The sequence below is a fragment of the Leucoraja erinacea genome, chromosome 22, assembly GCF_028641065.1.
Source record: "Leucoraja erinacea ecotype New England chromosome 22, Leri_hhj_1, whole genome shotgun sequence".
Lineage (NCBI taxonomy): Eukaryota > Metazoa > Chordata > Chondrichthyes > Rajiformes > Rajidae > Leucoraja > Leucoraja erinaceus.
The window spans coordinates 35,061,073-35,078,317 of NC_073398.1; the positions used below are offsets into that span (position 1 = coordinate 35,061,073).

The 17,245-nt window shown below is 49.6% G+C and overlaps 1 protein-coding gene across 2 annotated transcripts in view; it reads left to right on the forward strand.

Annotated features, from left to right (window-relative positions):
- The window catches only part of prkcq (protein kinase C, theta), a 79,067-nt gene extending 64,471 nt beyond the window's left edge, over window positions 1–14,596 (forward strand). For both annotated transcript variants that reach the window (XM_055653454.1, XM_055653455.1), the window contains exons 13-18: window positions 2,936–3,027; window positions 5,036–5,098; window positions 6,864–7,002; window positions 9,234–9,422; window positions 12,176–12,304; window positions 14,103–14,596. In XM_055653454.1, the coding sequence (XP_055509429.1) occupies window positions 2,936–3,027; window positions 5,036–5,098; window positions 6,864–7,002; window positions 9,234–9,422; window positions 12,176–12,304; window positions 14,103–14,255 (765 nt within the window). In that variant the 3' untranslated portion in view covers window positions 14,256–14,596. The remainder of the gene's footprint in view (window positions 1–2,935; window positions 3,028–5,035; window positions 5,099–6,863; window positions 7,003–9,233; window positions 9,423–12,175; window positions 12,305–14,102) is intronic.
- Window positions 14,597–17,245: the final 2,649 nt, after the last annotated feature.

Consider the following 17,245-nt stretch of genomic DNA (forward strand, 5'->3'; position numbering starts at 1 on the left):
TGTTATTTGTCATTTCAAAGTGTCGCTGTAAGGAAAGAAGGTTTATTCAATTTACAAAATGATTCCGCTCTGCCAATCGCTTTGACCTTTCGCTAAGTCACTGCCGTGGGTGTGAATTACTCACGAGCGTGCCTGAGTTTAGCGTACGCACGTACGTGGCAACTGAACAGGGAGATGAGTCACCGACCGCGGGAATCCCCAGTGGAGTAGACAAAGTGTTCAAGAAGGAACTGCAGATGCTGGAAGATCGAAGGTAGACAAAATTGCTGGAGAAACTCAGCGGGTGCAGCAGCATCTATGGAGCGAAGGAAATAGGCGACGTTTCGGGCCGAAACCCTTCTTCAGACTGATGGGGGGTGGGAGGGGAGAAGGAAGGAAAAAGGGGAGGAGGAGGAGCCCGAGGGCGGGGGGAGGGGAGGAGACAGCTCGAGGGTTAAGGAAGGGGAGGAGACAGCAAGGGCTAGCAAAATTGGGAGAATTCAACATCCATGCCATCAGGACGCAAGCTGCCCAGGCGGAATATGAGGTGCTGTTCCTCCAATTTCCGGTGTTGCTCACTATGGCAATGGAGGAGACCCAGGACAGAGAGGTAGGATTGGGAATGGGAGGGGGAGTTGAAGTGCTGAGCCACCGGGAGTTCAGGTAGGTTATTGCGGACTGAGCGGAGGTGTTCGGCGAAACGATCCACCAACCGCGGGAATCCCCAGTCTGATCGGCCCTTACACCCACAGTCATTCTCTCCCACATCCTGTAGCCCCGGTATCACACAGGCCCTTCGAGTCCCAAGACAAAACCCCATTGTACTCTAGAGATGCTGCCTGAACTGTCTGAACTTTGTTGCCTTCCACCACAGTGAAGAATACTGTGGTGGATGTTTGTGTTAGATCTTATTGTGTATTGTGTGTTCTTTTTAAGTGTATCGTTGCTGGTAAATTCATTTCACTGCACCTTTGGGTGCATGTGACGAATAAAATTAACTTTGGCTTCAAGATTCAAGAGAGTTTATTGTCATGTGTCCCTGATAGGACAATGACATTCTTGCTTTGCTTCAGCACAACAGAACATAGTAGGCATGAATACAGAACAGATCAGTGTGTCCTTTTGACTTTGACTTTGAATGACTCCAGCACTTTATAGAACCCTACAGCACAGGAACAGGCCCTTCGGCCCAACTTGCCAACACTGGCCAACATGCCCCATCTACACTAGTCCCAACTGCCTACGTTTGGTCCATATCCCTCTCAACCAGTCCTATCCATGTATCCATCCAAATGTTTCTTAAACGTTGCAATACTAACTACCTCACCTACCTCCTCTGGCAGTTCCACACATCTACCACCCACCCTCTGTGTGAAAAAGTTACCCCTCAGATTCCTATTAAATCTTTTCCCCTTCACCTTGAACCTGTGTCCTCTGGTCCTCGATTCCCCTACTCTGGGCAAGAGACTCTGTGCGTCTACCCGATCTATTCCCCTCATGATTTTGTACACCTCTATAAGATCGCCCCCTCATCCTCCTGCGCTCCAAGGAATAGAGACCCAGCCTGCTCAACCTCTCCCTGTAGCTCACACCCTCAACTCCTGGCAACATCTTCGTAAATCTTCTCTGTACCCTTTCTAGTTTGACAACATCTTTCCTGTAACAGGGTGTCCAGAACTGAACACAATATTCTAAATGCGGGCTCACCAATTTCTTATACAACTGCAACATGACCTCCCAACTTCTATACTCAATACTCTGGCTGATAAAAGCCAATGTGCCCAAAGCCTTTTTGACCACTTTATCTACCTGCGACTCGACCTTCAAGGAACCATGCACCTGTACTCCTAGATCCCTCTGCTCTACAACACTACCCAGAGGCCGACCAAATACTATGTAGGTCGTGCCCATGTTAGACTTCCCAAATTGCAACACCTCACCTTTCTCTGTATTAAATTCCATCAACCATTCCTCAGCCCACCTGGCCAATCGATCCAGATCCTGCTGCAATCAGTCACAACCATCTTCATTATCTGCAATACCACCCACTTTTGTATCATCAGCAAACTTACCAATCTTGCCCTGTATGTTCTCAACCAAATCATTGATGTAGATGACAAACAGTAACGGGCCCAGCACCGAACCCTGAGGCACACCACTAGTCACAGGCCTCCAGTCCGAGAAGCAACCTTCCACAATCACCCTCTGCTTCCTACCAATTTTCTATCCATTCAGCTATCTCTCCTTGGATCCCACGCGACATCATTTACCAAGAGACCAGGCGACCATCTCACCCGACAGGCGTTCGGTCCATCAAGGTCTGTTCGATCTCCCGGTTGTTAGCTATTTCAACCCCCCCTTCACATTCCCACACTGACCTTTCTGTCCTGGGCCTCCTCCACTGTCAGAGTGAGGCCCAGAGCAAATTGGAGGAACAGCACCTCATATTTCACTTTGGGGAAGCTTACACCCCAGCGGTATGAACTTCTTGACTTCTCCAATTTTAATCCAACTCACCATCTCTGCCCATTGTCCAACCATATGCCTTTCAACCCACCCCCCTCATCTGTATGCATCTATTACCTGCCAAGCCAGTGGATGGAGATGAAACATGCTGGCCGGTGTGGGCAAGTTGGGACTAAGGGCCTGTTTCTACACTGCATGACTCTGAGTTCCAGCATGGATACCTTAATTACTGTCAGTGGTCACCTCCAAGACCAGAGGCTGGAGAAGATAGGAGAGTTGGGCCGAAGAGCCTGTTTCCATGTGGTATGACTAGGACTCCTTGACTCTGTGACCCCCACCTCCATGACCATGTCCCCATGAACATGCCTCCATGTCAATTTGTCGGCCGCAGACCCCAATGGATGAGATGAGTTGAGTATTGATCAGGACGCCTTCGATTCCTCTTGGGTGAGACTGAGGGTATTGATCCTCTGCTTCCTTCTTTGCCCAGGAGAACCTGTTCTTTGTGATGGAGTACCTGAATGGGGGCGACCTGATGTTTCACATCCAAAGCTGCCAGAAGTTTGAGGTACCGAGAGCCACGTGAGTGCATCGTCATTCCGGTTTCCCAAATCTCTTCATTGTGCTCCCAGCTTAGTTCAGCTCGGTTTAGTTTATTGTCACGTATACCGAGGTTATGTTGCGTGCTAACCAGCCAGCGGAAATGGGCCGAATGGCCTAATTCTGCTGCGATCACTTATGATCTTATATATACATGATTACAATCGAGCCGTCCACAGTGTACAGATACATGATAAGGGAATAACGTTTAGTGCAAGGTAAAGCCAGTAAACTCCAATCAAGGATAGTCCAAGGGTCACCAATGAGGTAGATAGTAGTTCAGGACCGCTCTCTGGTTGTGGTGGGATGGTTCAGTTGCCTGATAACAGCCGGGAAGAAACTGTCCCTGAATCTGGAGGTGTGTGTGCGTTCGTTTTCACACTTCTGTACCTCTTGGCCGATGGGAGAGGGGAGAAGAGGGAGTGGCCGGGGGTGAGACTGGTCCTTGATGATGCTGCTGGCCTTGCCGGTTAAACTAGTTCAGTTTGGAGATGAGAAAAAAAAATTTCGCCCAGAGAGTTGTGAATTTGTGGAGTTCCCTGCCACAGAGGGCAGTGGAGGCCAAGTCACTGGATGGATTTAAGAGAGAGTTAGATAGAGCTCTAGGGGCTAGTGGAGTCAAGGGATATGGGGGGAAGGCAGGCACGGGTTATTGAGAGGGGACAATCAGCCATGATCTTTGGGATGTCTTTGGGATGTGGGGGGAAACCAGGGCAGGCCCCAGAACTCCCCGACACCCGTACTAATCAAGAATGCTGATTTAAATCAAAGATAGACACTGAGTACTGCAGTAACTCAGCGAGTCAGGCAGCATCTGTGGAGAACATGGATAGGTGACGTTTCACAGAGTGCTGGAGTAACTCAGCGGGTCAGGCAGCATCTGTGGAGAACATGGATAGGTGACGTTGCAGGCCTGTCTGGAGAAATGTTCCCAACCCAAAACATCACCTATCCATGTTCTCCAGAGATGCTGCCTGACCCGCTGAGTTACTCTAGCACTTTGTGGCTTTTTCTGTAAGCCAGCTACTGCAGTTCCTTGTTATAAAGTCATAAGTGATATGAGCAGAATGAGGCCATTCGGCTCATCAAGTCTACTCCGCCATTCAATCATGGCTGGTCCATCTTCCCCTCCTAACCCATTCTCCTGCCTTCTCCCCATAACCCCTGACACCCGTACTGATCAAGAATCTATCTATCTCTGCCTTAAAAAACATCCACTGACCTGGCCTCCACAGCCTTGTTAGATTAAATTAGATTAGATTAGATTTGTTTATTGTCATTCAGACCTTTCGGTCTGAACGAAATTATGTTTCCCTGCAGTCATACATATAATTAAAAAAAATTACAAAACACATAGTCAACACAAATTTAACAACCACCACAGTGAGTTCACCAAACACCTCCTCACTGTGGTGGAAGGCAAAATCTTAAAGTCTCTGGCTCTTCCCTCTTTGTTCTCCCTCTGCGCCGAGGCGACGGTTCAAACTCCGCGGGTGGTCGCTGCCTCCGCCACAGCCCCGGTGCCGGGCCAGGTCTCCGCCGCTGCTGCCGCTACCGCTGCCGCTGCCGCCGCCGCCGCCACAGCTCAGAGGCCGAGTCAGGTCTCCACCGCCGCCACAGCCTCAGGGCTGAGCCAGGTCTCCGCCGCTGCTGCCGCCGCCACAGCTCCGTTGCCGCCAGCTCCGCCATTAGGCCTCGGCGCAGACGGAGACGGGGGATACGACCGAAGAAAAAGTCGCATCCCCCGAAGGAAGAGGCCAAAGCATGTTTCTCCCACACCCACCCACACACATACACAACTTAATAAAACAAAATTAACTAAAACATGACAAGGAACAAAACGAAAGAAAAAAAAACAGACGGACTGCAGGTGGGCCGCAGCTGTTAAGCCAGCGCCGCCATCTTGTGTGGTGAAGAATCCCACAGATTCACCACCCTCCGACTAAAAGTTTAATTGTTACAACATTCACCAAGATAAGTCTCTTTGCAGGTTCTACGCAGCTGAAATCATCTGTGGCCTCCAGTTTCTTCATGCCAGGGGCATCATTTACAGGTAACACGCATAGAACATGCATGTTGTTGTCTAATGCTTGGATTTTATTTGCAGATTCAGTCACGTTAACGAATGAAGCAGGTATACCAATCAACATCTTTTGGAGTTTTTTTTCGTTTTTTTCATTTTTGTCTTTTTATTTATTTATTTTTTTTGACTCACTCTTTGACCACACTCATTTGGTAGTTTAGGGGTTCTGTTTTTACACGTTCATTTTCTCCTTCCTTTCTTTCTTGCTCTTTCTCTCTTTCTCTATTTCATCTTTGTTAAAATTAAAATGGAAGCTGTACAATAAATGTATTTTGTCATTTGCCACTGATCGTACTTGAGTTCACTGCTTCTAATAAAAATATATTAAATATTTAAAAAAAAAAACAAAAAACATAAAGGTTAAGGCAAGCACCTTAGTTCAGTCCGAGTGGAAAATTCCCCGTGTGCAAACTTGTGTTTAATTTCTAGTTAAGGGGGGGGGGGGGGGGGGGCTTGATAGAGGTCTTTAAAATGATGAGAGGGATAGACAGAGTTGACGTGGACAAGCTTGTCCCATTGAGAGTAGGGAAGATTCAAACAAGAGGACATGACTTGAGAATTAAGGGACAGAAGTTTAGGGGTAACATGAGGGGGAACTTCTTTACTCAGAGAGTGGTAGCGGTGTGGAATGAGCTTCCAGTGGAAGTGGTGGAGGCAGGTTCGATTTTATAATTTAAAAATAAATTGGATAGGTATATGGATGGGAAAGGAATGGAGGGTTATGGTCTGAGTGCAGGTAGATGGGACTAGGTGAGAGTAAGTGTTAGACACGGACTAGAAGGGCCGAATGGCCTGTTTCCGTGCTGTAATTGTTATATAGTTATATGGTTCTGCGGTCTTGAACATCGGGCCGCCTGTAGCGGCAACTGCGGAGGGCACGGGGAGGTCCTGACCACGGGGAACAGTGGAGGAAGAGACTGACTTTGGTGCCTTTCCACACAGTGGGGAACCTTGATTCTGCTGTGTGGGGATGTTTTATGTCAAACCCTATAGTGTGTTGTGTCCCTTTTTTTATTGTATGGCTGTATAGTTGGTGGTAGGATGGTTCAGTTGCCTGATAACAGCCGGGAAGAAACTGTCCCTGAATCTGGAGCCATGATCACATTGAATGGCGGTCGGTGCTGGCTCGAAGGGCCGAATGGCCTACTGCTGCGCCTATTGTCTATTGTGTGCTTTTTCACACTTCCCTACCTCTTGCCCGGAAGGGTTTCGTCCCGAAACGTTGCCTATTTCCTTCGCTCCATAGATGCTGCTGCACCTGCTGAGTTTCTCCAGCATTTTTGTCAACCTTCAATTTTCCAGCATCTGCTGTTCCTTCTTAAACAGGATAAAGGGAATAACGTTTAGTGCAAGGTAAAGTCCGATCAAGGATAGTCCGAGGGTCTCCAATGAGGTAGATAGTAGTTCAGGACCGCTCTCTAGTTGTGGTAGGATGGTTCAGTTGCCTGATAACAGCCGGGAAGAAACTGTCCCTGAATCTGGAGGTGTGTGTGCGTTCGTTTTCACACTTCTGTACCTCTTGCCCGATGGGAGAGGGGAGAAGAGGGAGTGGCCGGGGGTGAGACTGGTCCTTGATGATGCTGCTGGCCTTGCCGAGGCAGGGTGCAGTGTAGATGGAGTCGATGGGAGGGGAGGTTGGTTTGTGTGCGTGATGGTCTGGGCTGCGTCCACAATTCGCTGCGGGCGTCATTGTCTGTGGCTTTTGTTCTCACCAATCCTCCTCACGTATTTCTAGGGACCTGAAGCTGGACAACGTTCTTCTGGACAGTGAGGGTCACATTAAGATCGCCGACTTTGGCATGTGCAAGGAAAACATTCTCAACGATGCCAGGACCAGCACCTTCTGTGGAACCCCCGACTACATCGCTCCTGAGGTCAGTACACCCACGGGCGCGGCGATACGCTGCCCAAAACGCCAGCCACATGAGAGAACCGTGAACAGGCGTGACATAGAAACATAGAAAATAGGTGCAGGAGGATGCCATTCGGCCATTCGAGCCAGCACCATTCGCCATTCATTGTGATCATGGCTGATCGTCCCCTATCAATAACCCGTGCCTGCCTTCTCCCCATATCCCTTGACTCCACTAGTCCCCTAGAGCTCTATCTAACTCTCTCTTAAATCCATCCAGTGACTTGGCCTCCACTATGACAGGGAATTCCATAAATTTACAACTCTCTGGGTGAAAAAGTTTTTTCTCACCACAGCCTTAAATGGCCTCCCCTTTATTCTATGACTGTGGATCCTGGTTCTGGACTCGCCCAACATTGGGAACATTTTGCTTGTCCAGTCCTTTTATAATTTTTATATGCTTCTGTAAGATCCCCCTCATCCTTCTAAACTCCAGTGAATACAAGCCTAGTCCTTTCATAGTGTCACAGAGTCACACCGCACATACACTCTGCTGCTCATGCCGAGATGGACGGGGCAAGATACCGTGTTTTACTTGGGAAGTCACAGTGGCGCAGCGGTAGAGTTGCTGCCTTACAGCGCTCGCAGCGCTAGAGACCCGGGTTCCACCCCGACTACGGGTGCTGCCTGTACGGAGTTTGCACGTTCTCCCCGTGACCTGCGTGGGTTTTCTCTGAGATCTTCGGTTTCCTCCCACACTCCAAAGACGTGCCGGTTTGTAGGTTAATTGGCCTGGTGTGTGTGTAAATTGTCCCTAGTGTGTGTAGGATAGCGTTAAAGTGCGGGGATCGCTGGTCAGCATGGACTCGGTGGGCCGAAGGGCCTGTTTGCGCGCTGTATCACTAAACTAATCTATACTAATCTCACAGAGCCACACAGTGTGGCTCCATCTGAGACCACGAGAAATCGCAGCGAATTGTGGACGCAGCCCAGACCATCACACACACAAACCAACCTCCCTTCCATCGACTCCATCTACACCTCACGCTGCCTCGGCAAGGCCAGCAGCATCATCAAGGACCAGTCTCACCCCCGGCCACTCCCTCTTCTCCCCTCTCCCATCGGGCAAGAGGTACAGAAGTGTGAAAACCAATGCACACACCTCCAGATTCAGGGACAGTTTCTTCCCGGCTGTTATCAGGCAACTGAACCGTCCTACCACAACTAGAGAGCGGTCCTGAACTACTATCTACCTCATTGGAGACCCTCGGACTATCCTTGAACGGACTTTGCTGGCTTTACCTTGCACTAAACGTTATTCCCTTTATCTTGTATCTAAACACTGTAAATGGCTCGATTGTAATCATGTATTGTCTTTCCGCTGACTGGTTAGCACGCAACAAAAGCTTTTCACTGTACCTCAGTAGATGCTTCCGAGGAAGCGTCTCAACCCGAAATGTCACCTATTCCTTCTCTCCAGAGATGCTGCCTGACCCGCTGAGTTACTCCAGCATTTTGTGTACGTGCGGTGTTTTTTCAAGTGTCGCAACATTTTTTTTGACGCCGCTGGATTTTGAAATGTTCGAAATCTTCTGGCGACCCTGATATGATGCCGGCAGTCGCCGAAAAAAATCGCCAAGTGGGACTGGCCCCTTAAAGCTGCATCAGCAGTTCCTTCCCACACATTGACAATTAACTGAACCGAACTGATACTGGTAGACAAAATTGCTGGAGAAACTCAGCGGGAGAGGCAGCATCTGTGGAGCGAAGGAATAGGCGACGTTTCGGGACGAGACCCTTCTTCAGACTGATGTGAGGGTGGGGGGGGGAGGGGAGGGAAGAAGAAAGGAAGAGGCGGAGACAATGGGCTGTGGGAGAGCTAAGGGGAGGGGAGGGGAAGGAGGGAGAAAGCAGGGACTACCTGAAATTGGAGAAGTCAATGTTCATACCGCTGGGGTGTAAACTACCCAAGCGAAATATGAGGCGCTGCTCCTCCAATTTGCGGTGGGGCTCACTCTGGCCATGGAGGAGACCCTGGACAGGAAGGTCGGATTGGGAATGGGAGGGGGAGTTGAAGTGCTGAGCCACCGGGAGATCAGGTTGGTTATTGCGAACCGAGCGGAGGTGTTGGGCGAAACGATCGCCAAGCCTAGCGCTTGGTCTCACCGATGTAGAGCAGCTGACACCTAGAGCAGCGGATGCAAGAGATGAGGTTGAGTCTGACTGTGTCCACTTATTCCGCTTGTTGCACAGATCCTACTTGGGCAGAAATACAGCATGTCAGTGGACTGGTGGTCCTTTGCTGTCCTTCTCTACGAGATGCTGATCGGACAGTCTCCATTCCGTGGAGGAGACGAGGATGAGCTCTTCCAATCCATCCGCACGGACGACCCCATCTACCCACGTTGGTTGGGCAAGGAGGGCAAGGACATCCTGGTCAAGGTAAGCACCATCTCCAATAGACAGAATTGCTGGAGAAACTCAGCGGGTGCAGCAGCATCTATGGAGCGAAGGAAATAGGCAACGTTTCGGGACGAAACCCGAAAGGGTTTCGGCCCGAAAAGTTGCCTATTTCCAGAAGGATTTCGGCCCGAAACGTTGCCTATTTCCAGAAGGATTTCGGCCCGAAACGTTGCCTATTTCCAGAAGGATTTCGGCCCGCAACGTTGCCTATTTCCAGAAGGATTTCGGCCCGAAACGTTGCCTATTTCCAGAAGGATTTCGGCCCGAAACGTTGCCTATTTCCAGAAGGATTTCGGCCCAAAACGTTGCCTATTTCCAGAAGGATTTCGGCCCGAAACGTTGCCTATTTCCAGAAGGATTTCGGCCCGAAACGTTGCCTATTTCCAGATTTCCAGAAGGATTTCGGCCCCGAAACGTTGCCTATTTCCAGAAGGGTTTCGGCCCGAAACGTTGCCTATTTCCTTCGCTCCATAGATGCTGCTGCACCCGCTGAGTTTCTCCAGCACGTTTGTCTGCCTTCGATTTTCCAGCATCTGCACAGTTTCTTCTTAAACGCCATCTCCATTATCTCCTCATGGCAATGTCATAAGGTCATGAGTGATAGCAGCAGAGTTAGGCCATTCGGCCCGTCAAGTCTACTCCACCATTCAATCATGGCTGACCTAAGAATAAGGGGTAAGCCATTTGGAACGGAGATGAGGAAACACTTTTTCACACAGAGGGTTGTGAGTCTGTGGAATTCCCTGCCTCAGAGGGCGGTGGAGGCCGGTTCTCTGGATGCTTTCAAGAGAGAGCTAGATAGGGCTCTTAAAGATAGCGGAGTCAGCGGATATGGGGAGAAGGCAGGAACGGGGTACTGATTGGGGATGATCAGCCATGATCACAGTGAATGGCGGTGCTGGCATGAAGGGCCGAATGGCCTACTCTTGCACCTATTGTCTATTGTCTCTCTAAACCCCATTCTCCTGCCTTCTCCCCATAACCCCTGACACCCGTACTAATCAAGAATCTATCCATCTCTGCCTTAAAAATATCCATTGACTTGTGGCCTCCACAGCCGTCTGTGGCAAAGATTTCCACAGATTCACCACCCTCTGACTAAAGAAATTTCTCCTCATCTCCTTCCGAAAAGAACGTCCTTTAACCCTGAGGCCGTGACCTCTGGTCCTAGACTCCCCCACTAGTGGAAACATCCTCTCCACATCCACTCTATCCAGGCCTTTCATTATTCTGTTAGTTTCAATGTATTAATTCCTGGGATAATTCTTGTGGATGTGGAGGAGATGTTTCCACTAGTGGGAGAGTCTAGGAATAGAGTTCATAGCCTCAGAATAAAAGGACACTCCAGCCCGGGTCTCTGGCGCTGTTGTGAGTAGGGTCGCCAACTTTCCCAAATAAGGGACAAAAGGTCAAAATACGGGACAAATTCCCCACGGCAATTCGTTGACCGACTGGGCCGTGTCTGGGTGGGTGAATGATGAGTTGGCTCTGGGTGCTGGACTGCACACAAAGCCCAGCTGGTGGGGCCAGCGCAAAGTCCTGCGCCTCGTCCAACTCGTGAACCGTTGATCGGCCACGAGAAGGTGGTGGTGTCGGCGGTAAGCGAAGGTCCGAAGGTCGGACAGCTGGCCGGGCTGCCGACTGACCGACGGGGCCACGGGCGAGGCGCTGCTGCTGCTGCTGCTGCTGCTGCTGCACTCCACGGGCTGCACTACGTCGGGACGGGTGAGGCGGGGCCGGACGACCCGACAGTCCCCTCGACCCGAGTAGTAGCGGTCAAATACGGGACAAGGGCGGTCCCGTACGGGACAAACCAATCTAGCCCAATATACGGGATGTCCCGGCTAATACGGGGCAGTTGGCAACCCCTAGCTGTGAGGCAGCAACTCTACTGCTGCGCCATCCATCTCATCTTGTAGATGGGTGGCTGGGTGTCATGGTACACCAGTCATTGAAGGTAGGCATGCAGGTGCAGCAGGCAGTGAAGAAAGTGAATGGTATGTTAGCTTTCATTGCAAAAGGATTTGAGTATAGGAGCAGGGAGGTTCTACTGCAGTTGTACAGGGTCTTGGTGAGACCACACCTGGAGTATTGCGTACAGTTTTGGTCTCCAAATCTGAGGAAGGACATTATTGCCATAGAGGGAGTGCAGAGACGGTTCAACAGACTGATTCCTGGGATGTCAGGACTGTCTTATGAAGAAAGACTGGATAGACTTGGTTTATATTCTCTAGAATTTAGGAGATTGAGAGGGGATCTTATAGAAACTTACAAAATTCTTAAGGGGTTGGACAGGCTAGATGCAGGAAGATTGTTCCCGATGTTAGGGAAGTCCAGGAACGAGGGGTCACAGCTTAAGGATAAAGGGGGAAATCCTTTAAAACCGAGATGAGAAGAACTTTTTTCAGACAGAGAGTGGTGAATCTGTGGAATTCTCTGCCACAGAGGGTAGTCGAGGCCACAGTTCATTGGCTATATTTAAGAGGGAGTTAGATGTGGCCCTTGTGGCTAAAGGGATCAGGGGGTATGGAGAGAAGGCAGGTACGGGATACTGAGTTGGATGATCAGCCATGATCATATTGAATGGCGGTGCAGGCTCGAAGGGCCGAATGGCCTCTACTCCTGCACCTAATTTCTATGTTTCTATGTTCAGTGGATTCCGCGGGGAACAAGCCTGACTGAACGATAGTTGAACAGCAATGGGTGATCAGCGACCTGTTTGTTTCTTTCAGCTCTTCGTCAGAGAACCCGAGAGAAGGCTGGGAATTAAAGGGAACATCCGGCAACACGCCTTTTTCGGGAATATAAACTGGCAAGCACTGGAAAACAGGGAAGTGGATGCACCCTTCCGACCCACCGTGGTAAGAAAATGTAATGAGGATGAACTGCAGATGCTGGTTTTACACCAAAGACAGACACGGAGTGCTGGAGTAACTCAGCGGGTCAGGCAGCATCTGTGGAGAACATGGATAGGTGACGTTTCACAGAGTGCTGGAGTAACTCAGCGGGTGCAGCAGCATCTATGGAGCTAAGGAAATAGGCAACGTTTCGGGTCGAAACCCTTCCGGGTTTCGGCCCGAAGCGTTGCCTATTTCCATAAGGGTTTCGGCCCCGAAACGTTGCCTATTTCCTTCGCTCCATAGATGCTGCTGCACCATAACTCAGCGGGCCAGCCAGCATCTGTGGAGAACATGGATAGGTGACGTTTCACAGAGTGCTGGAGTAACTCAGCGGGTCATGCAGCATCTGTGGAGAACATGGATAGGTGACGTTTCACAGAGTGCTGGAGTAACTCAGCGGGTCAGGCAGCATCTGGGGAGAACATGGGTAGGTGACGTTTCACAGAGTGCTGGAGTAACTCAGTGGGTCAGGCAGCATCTGTGGAGAACATGGATAGGTGACGTTTCACAGAGTGCTGGAGTAACTCAGCGGGTCGGTCCTAAACATTTAAAGACGTACATGGATAGGACAGGTTTGGAGGGATATGGGCCAAATCCAGGCAGGTGGTAATAGTGTAGATGGGGCATGTTGGTCAGTGTGTGTAAATTGGGCTGAAGGGCCTGTTTCTACACTGTGTGCTTATGTTTCTCTCTGTCTCTCTCTCTGTCTCTCTCTCTCTCTCTCTCTCTCTCAATTCAATTCAATTTAAAAACTTTATTGGCATGATAAAAAAAAACATTGTTATATTGCCAAAGTATAAAACATGACATACATATTTAAGATGCATAAGTATAAATACAAGTATACAGTGCATGGATAGATATGTCCCTGTACATAAACTTGCAATAGGCCTATAGCCCTTTATTGATGCTACATGTTCTTGCAGCTGTAAGCAGTACAACACAATAGCAAGTTTAGCAATTCAATATTCATTTCTTAGTGTTAGTTAATGTCGATTAGTGTGTGCGTACATATGTGCATGTTGGTCATTCACCGTCTCTCAGGTTATGGCATGCTGTTACGTATTGTGCAACAAGATGTGCCGTATTTCCTTCGCCAAGGATTATTCTTAGTTTTGATGTAGCATCTAGTTCTTTAAAATCCGGGGTTGCCACACTGAGTTTGTCAAAGTATGCTTTCCTTGTTTTGTCAATTTTCTTGCATTTTAGGAGGAAGTTACACCTCCTGTTTCAACCTCATCTGTCAAACAGTGACCGCATATTCTGTTTTCTCTTGGTTGCCAGAATCTCTTCTGTCTTCCCTTTTCAACTGCCAAGTAGTAGTCACTTAACCTGTATTTGGTGAGGGCCTGTCTCTGCTTTATGTCTCTAACAGTTGAGAAATAGTTTGCCAATTTATAATCTCTTTTTAGGGCACGGTAACATTCTAATCTGCTTTGGCTTTTGGTTTCTTTATCCCAATGTTCCAAATACGTTTCTTTACATTGTTTGATAATTTGGTTCAGTCTAACTGGTGATTGGGGAGCAGTGTTGATCTGAGGCTGGTCAGGGTTTAACTGGATAGGGTTTAACTGGATAAGTTAGTCTCAGTACTCTCTCTCTCTCTCTCTCTCTCCGCCTCTCTCTCCGTCTCTCTGCCTCCCTCCGCCTCTCCGTCTCCGCCTCTCCCTCCGCCTCTCCCTCCGCCTGTCTCTCCGTGCCTCTGTGTCTCGGTAATTCTTTAACTCGATGATGAATCTGTGTCCGTTTCCCCCGGCAGAAGTCGGCGGGTGACTGCAGCAACTTTGACAAGGAGTTTCTGAACGAGAAGCCGAAGCTGTCGTGTGCGGACAGGACTCTGATCAACAGCATGGACCAGAACATGTTCAACAACTTCTCCTTCACCAACCCCAGGATGGACAGGATACTTTGACGAGGCGGGGGAAGAACATCCTCCCCACACGTGGTGTAACACTGTGACTGCGAGGCCTGCGCTTTGCCCGTGATAACAGCATGCTCCCTGGACCAGTCTGTGTCGCTCCACTCTAGTGTGGCATGAAATAGTGGAACCCCAGTGTTAAATATTCACCCCAACATACCCGGACACAAGCCTTGGGAGGCCGTTGCGTGAGACCGCCGTGGGTGAAGTCATCCTGTTTGTTTCCGTGGACCAAACGCTCGAGAGAGTCGCGCCTAGTGTAATCTTCAAGTATTGGCACTGGAGACCAGCGGCCAATATTGCATGTAGAAATGTTTAAATCTCCAATCATTGTGTTTACAAGCTTTGATTTCCGTGGGGGCGCTCATTGCGTGGGGGGGGGGAGGGGGGAGGGGAGGGCCAACGCTGTTTCCTGGGAAAACGATTCCCGCGACCGTGTTTTCCGTTCATCTCAAGAGAGAGTAAAAGGGCCTGTCCCACTTGGTCGATTTTTTATTTTCTCTGTGACTGCCGGCATCACCGGCTGATGTATCAGGTCACCGATAAAGTCGCGGCACGTCGACATATCGACACGCGGCGCCCCCTCGAGTATAGGGTGATTTCACCAAAGGTCAAATGAGCGTAGATCCTCCCCTCACGTGACCGAAAATTTTAACTGGAGGACATATGTCACATCGGTACATGTTAGTGAATGGGGAAACACGCACTTTCCCACCCGTTAAAAACATGGAAAACAGCGGATTTTTGACCTGAAATTTTCTGTGCTAGTCGGGAATTATCGCGTTTGCTCGCTGAATTTCATCAATAGTAAGTTAATAATTCCTTACTTTTGATGAAATTCAGCAAGCAAACGCGATAATTCCCGATATTTTGGATCTTTAAATCTCCACAGCAAATGTCGGCTGTTCACTTCCGCTGTTTTTTACCTTCAGTTCCCTCTTGTAATTACCTTACTTTCTATCTTTTTTTTTGCCTGAAAATTTAGGTCGTTGTGCTTCACGGTCACCCCGACTAGCACAGAAAATTTCAACTAAAAAATCGGCCGTTTTCCATGTTTTTAACGGGTGGGAAGGTGCGTGTTTCCCCATTCACTAACATGTACCGAACTGACATATGTCCTCCAGTTAAAATTTTCGGTCACGTGAGGGGGGATCTACGCTCATTTGACCTTTGGTGAAATCACCCTATCGCCGCTGGATTTTGAAACGTTCGAAATCTTTCGGCAACCCTGATACGCCAGTCACTGTCGCCGAAAAAATCACCAGGTGGGACAGGCCCATTACATGTAGCTCTTCGGGTTAACGGAGTCAAGGGATTGTGTGGGGGGAAAAGCAGGAACAGGGTACTGATTTTGGATGATCAGCCGTGCTAACATTGGCTCGGAGGGCCGAATGGCCTACTCCTGCACCTGGTTTCCACGTGTCTATGTCGGCCGCTCGTCTCGGTGGCGTTTCCCTCCTCAAGTTGTAGACTTGGTCCTGCCCTGAACTTGGAGTCAGGAGAGCGGGCAAAGTCCTGTCTGAGATGGTCGGTAGCTGGTGCCCATCCCCTGGAGAATGCCCATGGCACAGACGCTGCCTTGCTACGGTCTGTAAAACAAAAGATCTGGGTGGTGAATCCGTGGACCTCGTTGCCGCAGACGACTGGGGAGGCCAAGTCGGTGGATATTTTTAAGGCAGAAGTTCCTGATTAGTGCGGGTGTCAGGGGTTACGTGGAGAAGGCAGGAGAATGGGGTTAGGAAGGAGAGCTAGATCGGCCGTGATAGAATGGCGGAGTAGACTCGATGGGCCGAATGGACTCATTCTGCTCCTATCACATGAACCTATGAACTTTCTCCACCACCACTCACCACCCTGATCTCCCGCCTCTAAATCCCCCCCCCCCCCCCCCCGGTCAATCAGTGTTCATTTCCGGGCCCATCCTGGACAACTTTCAATGCCGGCTCCGTGTGCGTGATGTGTGAGCCTGAGTCCAGCACCAGACCCAGGAACAACATCCTCCCTCTGTGTGTCTGTGTATGAGGTGTATGGGTGTGTCTGTGTATGAAGGTGTGGGTGTAAGTGGGGGTTAGAGGTGTGTGTGACGTGTGGTGTGTGCATGTATTTGTGTGTGTGTGTGTGTGTGTGGTGTGTGCACGTGCGTGTGTTTGTGTGTGTGTGTGTGCGTACATGCGTGTGTGTGTGTGCACGTGTGTGCACATAGACATAGACATAGAAAATAGGTGCAGGAGTAGGACATTCGGCCATTCGAGCCTGCACTGCCATTCAATATGATCATGGCTGATCATCCAACTCAGTATCCTATTACCTGCCTTCTCTCCATACCCCCTGATCCCTTTAGCCACAACGGCCACATCTAACTCCCTCTTAAATATAGCCAATGAACTGTGGCCTCAACTACCCTCTGTGGCAGAGAATTCCACAGATTGTGGCAGAGAATTCCACACATGCGTGTGCGTGTGTGTACATGTGTGTGTGTGTGTGCACACATGCCTGAGGGTGAGTGAAGTGTGAATGTTTGTGATTTAATGTGAAAACACACACAGTCACACACACGCACACACACACACACACACAGACACACACACACACACACCAACACATTACCAGACAAACATACACTCACACCCACATATCCTCACACATACACACACACACACACACACACACACACACACACACACACACACACACACACCTAGAGAGGCCAGAACAAGGGAGGGTGGGGATCTGGGGACAGGAGACTGCAGGAGATGGTGGAGGCAGTGGGGGTGAGATGGGATCAACTCTACGGAGGGAGATGAAATCAAGGGATAAGAGCTTCCCAATGCAGCTCCAGACTAGATCAGCAGAATACACAGAGTGATACAGCGTGGAAACAGGCCCTTCGGCCCAACTTGCCCACACCGAACAACATGCCCCATCTACACTAGTCCCACCTGCCATCATTTGGCCCATATCCCTGTGACCCACCGTGGGTTTTC